Below are 12,727 nucleotides of genomic sequence, written 5' to 3'. Positions count from 1 at the left end.
ATTGTCCTGCCACTGGAGTCTATACCTAGGACTTATGCTTCTAGACCCTAGATCAAAGGGTAAGAAGTTATGTGGAATTGTCTGTGTAAGGGATAGTTTCCTGTTTCCTGTATCCACCTGGTTAATTAAAAAAAAGAGGTTCTTAAAAACGTTGATGGACTCAAAGTAAAATTTTTGAATACTACCAAATTTTCATCCCTCCCAGCAAGTTGGGTTGTGCAGGGTATACAATAAATTTCCAGATTATGTGCATTTCTAATTATATGTGCAAGTCAAAAAGTTTTCCAGTGATGAGGAAGGCATGACTGACCTTCATTTGCCTCCTTCTGAAAAGTACTCATGTCTGTATTGGGTGGGTTGGGGAGGTTCAGAGTTGGGGTTAGTAGTAAGCTAGTCACTAGCAGAGTATATGATTTATAAAATCAGGAGAAAGTCAGTAAGAGAAAATAAGGAGTGTAAAATAAAAGGAGAGAAACAGTACAATTATAAATGGGGAAAAAATGGGCATCAGTTACAAAATAAAACTAAAATTAAAAGCAGTACGTAGAGTATGGATGTTGAAATCATGGGCTAATGAAATTACATGCCAAAATCTTCATCCACTACATAGAGAATTATCTGTATTTTTTAAATATCTTAGCTTTGGTAATAGAGAGGGACGCAGATGTAATTTGGACTACTCTAATTAAGTCCAGATCACCTGCTTCCTCTCAGTGGTGGTCCTCATGCGATCCACAGCACCATCTGCCAGATTAAACTGGAACTTTTTGTCTGTGGTGTTGTTTATGCTTGCTTTTCATTACTATCAAAAGTTAGCAATGAAAGGCATGCAGACAGGGGGGTGGGGGCTGGTGTTCTCAGAGGGAAGGGCTGAATGTGATGACCTACATCGGCCAAGATGATGAGAGCCAGAGCTGAACAAATGTCTGTGTCTGTCCACTGCTCACCTGACAGTGAAAAGGGAGGGAGGGGCTACACCATGCTAACTCATTTAATACATTATTAAGTGATCTTATTCTCTGACTCCTTCTGCCTTTCTATTTCCTTTTTGTCTGTTTCGGCCTCATCTGTCCTACAGCATACTGTTTGCCGACATTGAAGGTTTCACCAGCCTGGCGTCTCAGTGCACAGCCCAGGAGCTGGTCATGACGTTGAACGAGCTGTTTGCACGCTTTGACAAGCTGGCCTCGGTGAGACACCTGTGGCACCTGCTGCAGCCACTTGAATAGCAGAATTTTAAACCACTGTTTCTACAGTACAGTTTGCAGTCACACTGTGTGTATGACAAAAGCCAGCATGATGTCCTTATTGTGGTGTATGTCTGTGTGCTTGGGTTATATTGTGGAGCACACAAATTAGACTATGCAGATACTGATGAGTCATCTAAATTATGCATCTGCTTGACGTGAACAAGCTGTGTATTAGCTGTAATTAAAGGTCTAATATTGCATGTGATGTGTGTTGTGTGTCCTTGCTGTACAGGAGAACCACTGCCTGCGTATCAAAATCCTTGGGGACTGTTACTACTGTGTTTCAGGGCTGCCTGAGCCCCGGGCTGATCATGCCCACTGCTGTGTAGAGATGGGAGTAGACATGATTGAAGCCATCTCGTGAGTAAATTGTACACTTATATATTGAAATACAAAGAAGCACACAAAGCATATCACTGAAGGTTAAGTGCAAATTCCTGTCGTTGTGTTTGCCACACAGAGCTCTGAAGAGATTCTGAAGCTAAATGGTGGTTTTTTTTTGAGAACTGTGTGTATTTTTATGTGTGTATGTCCGCAGGCTGGTGAGAGAAGTGACAGGTGTTAATGTGAACATGCGGGTGGGCATTCACAGTGGCCGTGTTCACTGCGGGGTCCTGGGCCTGCGCAAGTGGCAGTTTGACGTCTGGTCCAATGATGTAACCCTTGCCAACCAAATGGAAGCTGGAGGGAAGGCAGGGTAAGATCATCATATCCCACCTGCTACTCTTCTGAAGTAAGTTCCCATAGACATTAGCAATTTCTGTCAACTTTTTTTGCATGTCTTTAGACGTATTCACATCACCAAAGCGACATTGCAGTATCTGAATGGGGACTATGAGGTGGAGCCAGGCTTTGGAGGAGAAAGGAATGCTTACCTGAAGGAGAACAACATTGAAACCTTCTTGGTGCTAGGCTGCAGCCAGAAAAGGGTTTGTACATGGTCAAACACACACATGTTCCTGATTATCTGCATAAACCCTTCAAAATGTCATACCAATGTTATATTTCACACAAACAGTATAATGGTTTGTCACCTGGCTTAGAGGGCCTTATTTGACAAATTGTGTACCCTGGTGGATTTTTTTCACCTCCAGAAAGAAGAGAAAGCCATGATGGCCAAGATGCAGCGAGCACGTGCGAATTCTGCAGAGGGATTGATGCCACGTTGGGTGTCGGAGAGACCTTTTACCAGAAGCAAGGAGTCCAAAGTCTACAAGAAAATGGTGAGACTGTGGAATAACATCCTTAATTTTATCAGCTATCTTATCCACTCTCTGAAATCACTTGGGTTCATCAGAACAGCTCTCAATAAAAGTTATTTGTCCTATATGATTATTCAAATAGCCTATTGTTTGTATCATCTTGCAAAACACTTGATAAACTGAAAGTGTAACTTCCTTTCATCATGGAAAACAGTAAAACCAAACCTTACACGGGAATATGTGGACAACTACATGTTGTTTGCTAATGTCACCTCTTTGTCTCATAAAAAATGATCTGCGATCTTCACTCAGAGATGATGGCATGTCATGGAGCTTTGATTGCAGCTCTTCTTGTATTGCATAAAGAGGAACCATAAATTTTTTTACACAGTGGAGTGTAAAAAACATTTAACACAGTTTATGAGCACAGAGTTTATGAGCAAAGACACACACGTATACATGAATGCATGGAAACTAAAACATAAAAAAGTTAAACAACATTACACAGACATTTTGAGTCTCCTTTTTGGCCATGTTAGCATTCAGCTAATGTGCTTTAAATGCTAACTTCAGATCAAGTCTGGTCCTGCTTTAAAGTGTTAGCACTAACCAGTTTGTTATTTATGAAACAGGTATAGTAGGTTTTAATTGAACTTTTTTTCCATCACATACATAGATTTCATACTAACTTCTTTATGAGAAAATTTCACTGTTCTCTGTTCTGCCTGCAGACCTCATGACATCTACAGTATAATTTTCATAGTCTGTGCAGAGCCTACCTTTAAATTATTAACAGTCTTACACTAACAAACAGATGTTAGCACATTAAGATGATGGTGAGCAATGGAAACATCCCAGCTCTTCCATTTTACCATTATCCTTGTATGAATAGTGTACTACCGTGCTGACTAACAGCTTAATTTAGCCAACACCATATTTTGTGTATAGTCATTTTTGGTTGTTATTTTGATGGACTGAAACATAAACACCCTGACATACCTCTGCATTGTGTTTCCCACTGTCTCCACAATCTGAGCTCTGGGCTAGTCTTGACTGTGTTGGTGTTGTTGTTGGTACTTTGGCTTTGCTCTGCTTTGGAATGCAGAGTATGAAGATCTGCTTTGTGGTGGAGGGAAACTTAAGTGTTACATAATTAATACTGTCTAGTGCAACTGTTGGTTTTGCTTTTAACTTGTGCCTCTTTGCTGTTTTTGTGATCTGTTTTTCTTGTTTGGAAATCAGTTGCTGTTGGCCCTAGCTAAGCCCTCCCATCTCACGCTAACTTTCAGCCAGTCCGTATCAACTAGCATTTAGACCTATACATTGTTAGGTATTTGGAGGACTGCACATCTGTCTACCTGAGTTGAAAATAGAAGTCCGAGAGCAACACAGGTATAAATAGGTTATTTAATACCAAACCCCAATTGATGCTGGGGTAACCAAGTACCCAAGTAACCAGTGTCATATTAAGCAAATGCAAATATGTACATATGTAGATTTGAGAACTACAGGCCTTGTGTGAAAAGCACATATGTGTACATTTAAAAACTTTCTAACATAGCCTTACTATTCTCCTAATTTCCATGCAATTTATAGCATGTTTGTGAAAATTAGTTTAAGCCATAATGTGGCACATATTTGCAGAACTTGCATTGCTAGCTTAAAAGAGACCATGGAAATGGGAGAAGAAGTATTGATCTTTTTCCACCAAACAAGCAGAAAGTAAAATAAGACCCCTGGGAATTCCTAGTTCATCATATACAACCCAAGTTAACCTGATGGAACTGCAGCTGCAGCTACTTTCTCACTTCCCCCTCTCTCTGTGCTTAACGTCTAATTTCCTTTTCTTTCCTACATTCTTTTTCTTTTCTCCTCCTCTGTCCTCTTTGTCTCAGAGGGTTTGAGCCCTAGGGGCAAAGAGGGTGTAATTTGAAGCCTCCCAGCATTAATTAAAACATCAGTCTGGCTCACAGGGATTAACTGTGCAGATGTCTGAGTCTCTGTCTGTGTTTCACTGGTACTGTAACTACACTATTACTTGTTTCTTTTCTTTCTTTTTCTGTCATGCTCTCCACACTTTTTTGCTCTTATTTCAGCTCTATTTTTTGTGTTTTACAGGGAATTGATGCAGCATCCAGCAAAGAAAAGTGAGTATTTTTGCTGTTTTTTGTTATTAGGGAAGCTTTTGTTATTAGAGGTTGACTGGCAGACTGTTACTGTAGTACTTTCACTTGAGAGCTCACTGTTGGTTTAATTCAGTCAGATCCAACACAGCAATAATACCAAATTAGCTGTGAGTCTTCCTGCCTGTCACAACACAGCCCTGTTCGCTCACATACACATTCACACAGATACAAACACACTCCATAGAGTGACCTATTGTTCCATGTACCTCATAGTCGCTGTGTTCAGGAAACCCTGAACCCTGAAGATGAGGTGGATGAGTTTCTTGGGCGGGCCATCGATGCACGCAGCATTGACCAGTTGAGGAAGGATCACGTCAAGAAGTTTCTACTCACATTTCAGGGAGTGGACCTGGAGAAAAAGGTTTGTATTAAGAGATAATATAAAAACTCACTAAGTTCTCTGTAGAATAAAATTGATCTGTGGTGCGATTAAATTCACGTTCGTTCTTTGTTCTCAGTACTCCAAAAAGATTGATGATCGTTTTGGGGGATATGTGGCCTGCACACTACTTGTCTTCTGCTTCATCTGCTTTATTCAGATGATCATTTTCCCAAAGTAAGTCGTCTCTTTGACAAGTTGCCTTTCTGAGTTCTACTAAATTACGGACAGGAAATGTGGTCTTGATTAGCTTATGAGGAGTTAATGAGAGCTGTACATCCTAATGAGCTTGCTTTCTTCTCTTCCACAGAACAACACTTATGCTTGGTCTTTACCTCAGCATCTTCATCATCCTCACTAACATCCTCTTTATCTGCGCCATCTATTCCTGCATTAAAGTAGGAAACAAAGCCATTCACTACCTATATGGTTCCTCTTCTAGATATCTATAGATTAGAGTACTTATTATATGTCTTCAGCTCCCATCACTTGTGATATGAACTCTCTTATCTGTGTTTTTTTCTGTTCTGTTTCTATTAAAGCTTTTCCCAGCTGCCTTGCAGACGCTTACCAAGAAAATAGTCCAGTCTAGAACAAACAGCACACTGGTGGGCGTCCTCACCATCCTTCTCCTCTTCATCTCTTCCTTTGCTAATATGGTAGGCACTGGAGGTCATCATTTAGTGGCTCTTGAATCTTGAAGCTGTTATTTTGTGTGAACATGTTGTTTCCAGATGTTCCACAACATTAGTGACTGAAGAGATTTTGAATTTCTTGTTCATTTGTTCCTCCATTTGTATGTTATACATTTTCTCACAGATGTCGCTGAGCCAATTTTTGAGACATTTGAAAGAAGTAATGCCCCATCCAGGCTTTAAGAAACCATCTTGCCCAGAGGGGGGGTGCTATAATTAGAGACAACGCTGCATTCAGCTACACTCATAATCTAAAACTGTGACAGATGGGGTTGTAGAAATGTGTCTATTTTTAAACATCTTATGTATTCCATATTTATTATATAAATCCATTTAGGTTTGTGTTTGCACTTGTGTAGAATTGGGTTTCGATTAAAATGAATATAGCTATTTATTTCATAGGAATGCCAACATGTAGGCTTTTTAGAAAATTTCAAATAAATAAATAATAATTAGAGGAAGAAGAAAAAGAAGTTAAATCTAAACTTGCACCATTCTTGTGTATTAACACAATATTGATATTTCACTTATAATGTAACAGCCACCAACTAAACTTGCATATAGTGACACCCCTGTTGAAACATTACATATGCTTTGAAGACAGAAAAAAACAGAAGAGCCAAGGAAAGCTTGTACGTTTGACAGTTACTTGTACTGAAACTCACCTCCAAGTATCAACAGCATTAAGTGCTGCCGCTTTAGTCATGCTTTAGCAAATATATTTTACTTTCTGCATATCCTTCACTGGTAGTATTTTGAAATATTCTTGTGTGTAAACCCCTTATGTCACTTAAGGTGTTTCGGTTCAGTCATGAGCCACAAGCTTGGTTTTACATATTAATGCAATTTCCAAGAGAGGAGAGGATTTTTCTTAATATAGTGCATTCTGCCTGGCAGATGTTTTGGTAGTTATGACATCTTTGAGAAATAATGCATGTTTAATTTTCATTTGTTTACACATTGCACTCCTAAACAGCAGACTATTTATGTTCTTGCCAGTTTACCTGCAGCAGAGAGGAACTGCAGGACTGTGTGGCCAAGGAACTGAACACATCAGTGACTCTCTGCCTGCTTCACAACCTCACCCACACAGCCGAGGATGGTTTGACTCTGTGTTCCAGTCAGGCCATGCCCTGCCATTTCCCTGAGGTTGGTCCCATAACATTTTAGTTTGTGTTAGTGAATGCTGACAGAACATTCATGTTATTCTTCAGTGTGCTGCATGAAAAATTATGTCTGAATATTCATCTGCAACCTTCTTTGTCTCTTGTTACCTCCCCTGTGCTGCAGTATTTCAGCTACAGCGTACTGCTGACCCTGCTGACCTGCTCAGTGTTCCTCCACATCAGCAGCATAGGGAAGCTGGGTCTGATGCTGTTCATCCAGCTCACTTTCATCCTGCTGGTGGAGTGGCCTCAGGTGTCCTTGTTTGACAACGCAGACCTGCTGGTCATTGCAAATGCCCTGTGAGTCCTTCACAAAGGCACATACAAACATATATACACTCACTCCTTCCTAATTTTCAACTGAAACAGTTAAGCTTATGTGTCACAAGACTGTGGTTTAGTGTGGATTTGGCCTAGTTTTTCTGATAAGGTTAAGATTGTAGAAGACCTACTTTCTCGTGTTTTTTAATGCTCTAGTTTTTTATTTATTTATTTTTTTCCTTAGGCAATTATCCCCCGTTAATGATTCCCTACCACAGTAAGTTGTGTTTTTCTGATTTTGTTATAGTAAATTGAAGTGGCTTGTTGGCTTTGTAGGTGTGACTTTCTCTTGTCTTTGTTCTAGACTTAATTACAATGAAACTGCTGAAGAGTGGTGAGAAGATTTCTCTTGTTCTGCATCTTTTAATTTGACTTTGGTCAAATACATTTTAACTCCAAAGCATGGCTCTCAGTCACTCTCCTCTTTCCCTCGTCAGCCTGGAAACTGTGACCAAGGTATCACTAAAGGTCATCACACCTGTAGTCCTGATGGTTTTTGTCCTGGCTCTGTACTTGCATGGCCAGCAGGTGGAGTCCACTGCACGCCTTGACTTCCTCTGGAAGCTGCAGGTGAAGGAAAATGTTGCATTTGTAAACCAGAAACAGCAGCAACTGAATTACTTTTCAAACTAATCATAAGTTCTTTTTTTTATAATGGATATTATCCATTTTATGAATAACAATGTCAATGAATTACCATAACAACAGCTCTGTTCTACAGCACATAAGCCTGCCCATGTGTCAGTAAGTAAACTTGGCATCAGACATGAAAATGAGGAAGCAGAAGAGGATTTCAGCCATCATAAATTTCATTATTTGCACCTGTGCTCCTGTGACATGTCAACATGTCTTAAACGCCAAAAGCAACAGCAGTGAATACTTCAGGAATCCAGTCACTTGACAATGCGACTGAGCAGCCTCATCTTTCTCTGTCCCTCCTAAGGCCACAGAGGAGAAGGAAGAGATGGAGGAGCTGCAAGCGTATAACCGCCGCCTGCTCCACAACATACTGCCCAAGGACGTGGCTGCCCATTTTCTTGCCCGGGAGCGTCGGAATGATGAGTTGTACTACCAGTCATGCGAGTGTGTTGCTGTCATGTTCGCCTCCATCAGCAACTTTTCTGAGTTTTATGTGGAACTGGAAGCAAACAATGAGGGGGTCGAGTGTCTCAGGCTGCTTAATGAGATCATTGCTGACTTTGATGAGGTAAATTTCATGCTGTTGAAATAATGTAGAAGAAAATTTATTAGAAAAGGTAATGGGGAAGTTAAATATTTGTTTATGCAGTTATAATCACCATTTTCCTGGCTGTGTGTGTTGTGCTTGCATACTGTTGACCTGTAGCTGAAATACTGCTGTTGTTTCTCTCATTTCCTCTCTTTTATTATTTGTCTATAGATCATCAGTGAGGAGAGATTCCGCCAGCTGGAGAAAATCAAAACCATTGGATCCACCTACATGGCAGCCTCTGGCCTTAACGACTCCACATACGATAAAAAAGGCCGCTCGCACATCCTGGCCTTGGCAGACTATGCCATGAGGCTTAGAGAACAGATGAAATACATCAACGAGCACTCCTTCAACAACTTCCAGATGAAGATAGGTAAGCCTGGAAGGCAGAGGAAATTGATCTTGAAACATTATCTGATAAATCTTCCTTGGAAACGCCTCTTTGGGTCAGTCAAAGGAGAAGTAAAGTAATCTCCTTCTTTATAATACAGCATGAATTTTTCCTTTAAATTATGTAACTGATACAGTGCCTCACAGCTACCTGTCATGTATTCTCAGGGTTAAACATGGGGCCGGTTGTAGCAGGCGTGATTGGAGCCAGAAAACCCCAGTATGATATCTGGGGAAACACTGTTAATGTGGCCAGCCGAATGGACAGCACAGGAGTACCAGACTACATCCAGGTACCTCACATGAACAGGACTTTTATTTTCAAGTAACTGCTGCACAGTTTGCAATTTTGTATCACAAGAAGCATTTTGTTTTTCATTATTGGGAAGTAAGACTGCCAACTCTGAATACCAGAGCAGATTATGATAACGTTAGCCATGCGGCCTTTATTTTCCAAGTGGTCACTCTAATATGGAGGTGTTTGTCGTTTATGTTTATTTATATGCAAATCATTATGAAAACAATGTCCACGCCTCAAGCATCTGATCTCAAACAAAAAGCATATAAAGTTGTTAGAATTCTGGATGAAAGAATCACATCAGATACCTCTACCTAGTAAAGATTTTTCCTCTCAGAAATTTACTTTGCAGAGGTGCCTATGAGCAGGAATCCCAGTAACTGCCATGCAGTCTCTACTCAAGAGGAAATATTGCGCAAATATCTCTTTGGGGGGGGGGGTAGGCAGAAAATGCAAGTTAAATTCCCTGCAGAGGTCATGTAACTGCCGTAACACAATCAATTTAGTATGGAAAATCATTGCATGTTCATCAGGAAAGCAAAAACCCATAAACATGTAGCAGATGTTGGTGTTTATTTCAAAATGTGTTAGTAATAAATCCTGACTGACCACTGAGAGATTAGGAAGAATAGTGCTGCCACCTGTAGTGCAGTTTATGTTACTGCAAATCTAAAATATCCATTTTAGTACAAGTGACTAAGCATTAGTTTCATTTTCATTTGTGCTCAGTGCATTGCTATTATTATGTCCATGAACTGAGAAGGATAAATAATAAAAAAAATAGTTTTTTATGTATCTTTTATTGAAACTTTAACTGTGTCAATCATATAAAACACACATAAAATAGTGTTAAAATAATTACTGTTTTATCTAGAATAAAAGAAAAGTGACCATCACAATTTCTCTGGAAACCAATTTAGAGACCTTATTATCTTAAAACAGTGTTTCATGCATGCGAATAGTTTGAAACTGGAGGGAAATAGAAAACAAAAGCAAATCCTTACTTTCTAATATTTGGCATTTGGGAAATATGAAGAACATGATTAACAGAATATATTACTTAATTTATTATTAGTTAAACTACCTGATTTAACCCCTAATAATTAAGTGTAATAAAACTATATATTATACAATTTTTCTTTAAAAAAATCACCATTTATCTTGATAAACACATAAAATTTCCTTTGTTTATATTTCCTAACCCTCAAAAGGCATTAGGGAGATTACTCAGTGTGAAATTAGGGCTGACATGGTTTTTCTCTGTGGAAAGGTTGAATGTCTCATATTCTGAGTGTCAAATGTTTGTGTCTTCTCCAAGGTGACCACAGACTTATACCACGTGCTGGTGAACAATGGATACCAGCTGGACTGTCGAGGTGTTGTCAAAGTGAAGGGAAAGGGGGAGATGACCACTTACTTCCTCACCAGCGGCCCCCCGGGTAGTTAACGACAGACCGGCCGACCATAGAGTGACTCCCAATGCGTTAATTCGGCAGAGACTGAGTGGTCAGCTCGGTGATGAGCACCGAAGCAACATGCACAGGACTGGGGACAGGACATGGCCAACGGAGACAAGTCTGTATCTTGTCATGTACTCAGATGCAAACATGTAGGGTGGTGGTCATGTTTGAAAACTTCTTTTTTTTCCCAAGCTGCCCGACAGATAATGAAGCCCAGTTGCCTTAAGATGGAAGTGGGGATGCTTGTATGTAAGAGCAATAGTACAAGTATTTCATCTGAAATTATTATTTATTTTTGTGAAAAATAAAACAATATTTCATAAAAGAAAATATGCAAGGACAATATGAAGGAGGAGAATAACCAAAGAACAAATGTACATTGATGATTCCTGTTGAAAAGTAAAATAACCTTAGATAAATTATTCCTCTTTTAAAAGCAAAGGCCACGGTAACTTCTCTGTTGTTGACAGGAATGAGCTCTTGTTTTATTGTGGACTTATTGATAAAGGAGAAAGCACATCTTTACATAGATCTACGGACTTACACAGCCAAGAGACACAATAACCTTGGATTGGACTTCTTCTTGTCTTATCAGGGCCTTTTTTTGATCCTTCCAGCCTGTGATTATCCACACTCTGGACTCAAAGCTGTCTGTGGTTCAGTCACATGTGTGGCTGAACACTCGCTCCCTGCAATATAGTTTTTGGTTCAAGCCAAAAACAGGAAGTATAAAATGAAGAAGGAATGGTTGCATTAATACCACAGACATGAACACAGATTGTTAAACTGCTATGAAACATTTTATACGAATGTGTGTGAGTTCTGTATATGTGGGTGTGGGGGCGTGAATAGCTGAATGCTGATCTGTAAAGGGGCATACTGTAACTTTTCACTGTGAGATTTTTATGATACTGTATGACAATGCTTTCTTGCCAAACTGGTTGCTACAAGGCATGTTTTATATTAGTCTTTAAAGTTGTGTGTTCATTCCTATTTTTCTGACATGATCATTTGAAGAGGACTGCATCTGTTATTCCCTTTACTGGGCTGTTATTCTGACTGACTTCATTTCAAATGGAAAAAGCTTATTTGGACTGTGTTACAACATGTGAAGTAAAGCAGTTTCCAGACTGCTCCAGGATTTAGTTTATGCAAAAATTCTATGTCTGGTATTGATTTTATGCAGTACCAGTAATTATATACTTCATGGACCAATATTCACAACATTACACAGCAGTATTGGCTCGTAATTTGGAAAGAAGATTGAACCCCACCTCACCCACCTTAAAAAAGAGTAGCTGTTTGAAGCCATTATTAAATGAATGTATGTAATTATGAAGATTTTTTACTTCTGAAGAAAACTGTGGTTTTACAGAAGAAGTTCAGCCATTGAATTAGAGGTGTGACAGTTTGGACTACATGTTATCTGAAAGAATATTTTATTTTTAAACAAGCTTTACATTTGGTGTTTTTATGCTCATGATTGTTCTTCTGAGCCCAAAAATGCTGCCTCCACAGGCTGAAGAATATATCATAGCATTCCTTGCCTATCTCTGTCCTCACAGAGGAATGGTTGAGGGAACACGTGTGTTCTGGTTGCATCTTCCTTTAAAACGTGGCAATTTTAACAACTGCATTAGTGCAATTATCAATTTGTTTCCCCAATGATTAGAAAATGAATAAATGACTGTTTTTTGCATTTATGTGTTAATTTGGTTTTCTTGGTGCTCTAAGTAAGCAGTTTTTTTATTTTACAAAACATCTTTAGATGACTTATGGCTGCTTTATTTGTCAGCTTTCATTTAGCTCTCATGTCAATCAGCAACCTGCAATCAAGATTGCACTGTGTGACAGTAACCTGAGAGATGCACCCATCTCCTTTTCTGAATAACACAGTCTACAATTTCAAGAGGGTGATACAGGAGAGAGTATTTAATTGCTTGCACATGAATAATGCATTTTTGTTGAGGTTATTGCAATGTTCACTTACAGCACTCTATGCTGAACATTAATTAAGTGACATAAATTCCTCCTAATCCCTGATGAAAAAGCAGCAATGTTGCTATAATAGATACATGATACAGTGAAGTGTTGTATTGAACTGCTTTGTTAGATGGAATCAGATGTCTGGGATAGTCTGGGATGGAAT

The 12,727-nt window shown here is 39.3% G+C and overlaps 1 protein-coding gene across 1 annotated transcript in view; it reads left to right on the top strand.

Moving 5' to 3' along the window:
- The window catches only part of LOC121651341 (adenylate cyclase type 6-like), a 31,740-nt gene extending 19,463 nt beyond the window's left edge, over nucleotides 1-12,277 (top strand). The window contains exons 6-24 of the mRNA XM_042003458.1: nucleotides 1,079-1,190; nucleotides 1,483-1,610; nucleotides 1,789-1,947; nucleotides 2,038-2,179; nucleotides 2,345-2,473; nucleotides 4,571-4,599; nucleotides 4,852-4,999; nucleotides 5,097-5,194; nucleotides 5,328-5,415; nucleotides 5,560-5,676; nucleotides 6,712-6,861; nucleotides 7,003-7,178; nucleotides 7,384-7,416; nucleotides 7,504-7,533; nucleotides 7,637-7,769; nucleotides 8,143-8,406; nucleotides 8,599-8,803; nucleotides 8,989-9,113; nucleotides 10,437-12,277. Of these exons, the coding sequence (XP_041859392.1) occupies nucleotides 1,079-1,190; nucleotides 1,483-1,610; nucleotides 1,789-1,947; nucleotides 2,038-2,179; nucleotides 2,345-2,473; nucleotides 4,571-4,599; nucleotides 4,852-4,999; nucleotides 5,097-5,194; nucleotides 5,328-5,415; nucleotides 5,560-5,676; nucleotides 6,712-6,861; nucleotides 7,003-7,178; nucleotides 7,384-7,416; nucleotides 7,504-7,533; nucleotides 7,637-7,769; nucleotides 8,143-8,406; nucleotides 8,599-8,803; nucleotides 8,989-9,113; nucleotides 10,437-10,565 (2,395 nt within the window). The 3' untranslated portion in view covers nucleotides 10,566-12,277. The remainder of the gene's footprint in view (nucleotides 1-1,078; nucleotides 1,191-1,482; nucleotides 1,611-1,788; nucleotides 1,948-2,037; nucleotides 2,180-2,344; nucleotides 2,474-4,570; nucleotides 4,600-4,851; nucleotides 5,000-5,096; nucleotides 5,195-5,327; nucleotides 5,416-5,559; nucleotides 5,677-6,711; nucleotides 6,862-7,002; nucleotides 7,179-7,383; nucleotides 7,417-7,503; nucleotides 7,534-7,636; nucleotides 7,770-8,142; nucleotides 8,407-8,598; nucleotides 8,804-8,988; nucleotides 9,114-10,436) is intronic.
- The last annotated feature ends 450 nt before the right edge of the window (nucleotides 12,278-12,727 follow it).

The sequence above is a fragment of the Melanotaenia boesemani genome, chromosome 13 (assembly GCF_017639745.1).
Source record: "Melanotaenia boesemani isolate fMelBoe1 chromosome 13, fMelBoe1.pri, whole genome shotgun sequence".
In the NCBI taxonomy this organism is placed as follows: domain Eukaryota; kingdom Metazoa; phylum Chordata; class Actinopteri; order Atheriniformes; family Melanotaeniidae; genus Melanotaenia; species Melanotaenia boesemani.
Note: the sequence above shows the minus strand (reverse complement) of the source record. Positions and strands in the feature narration are given on the sequence as shown.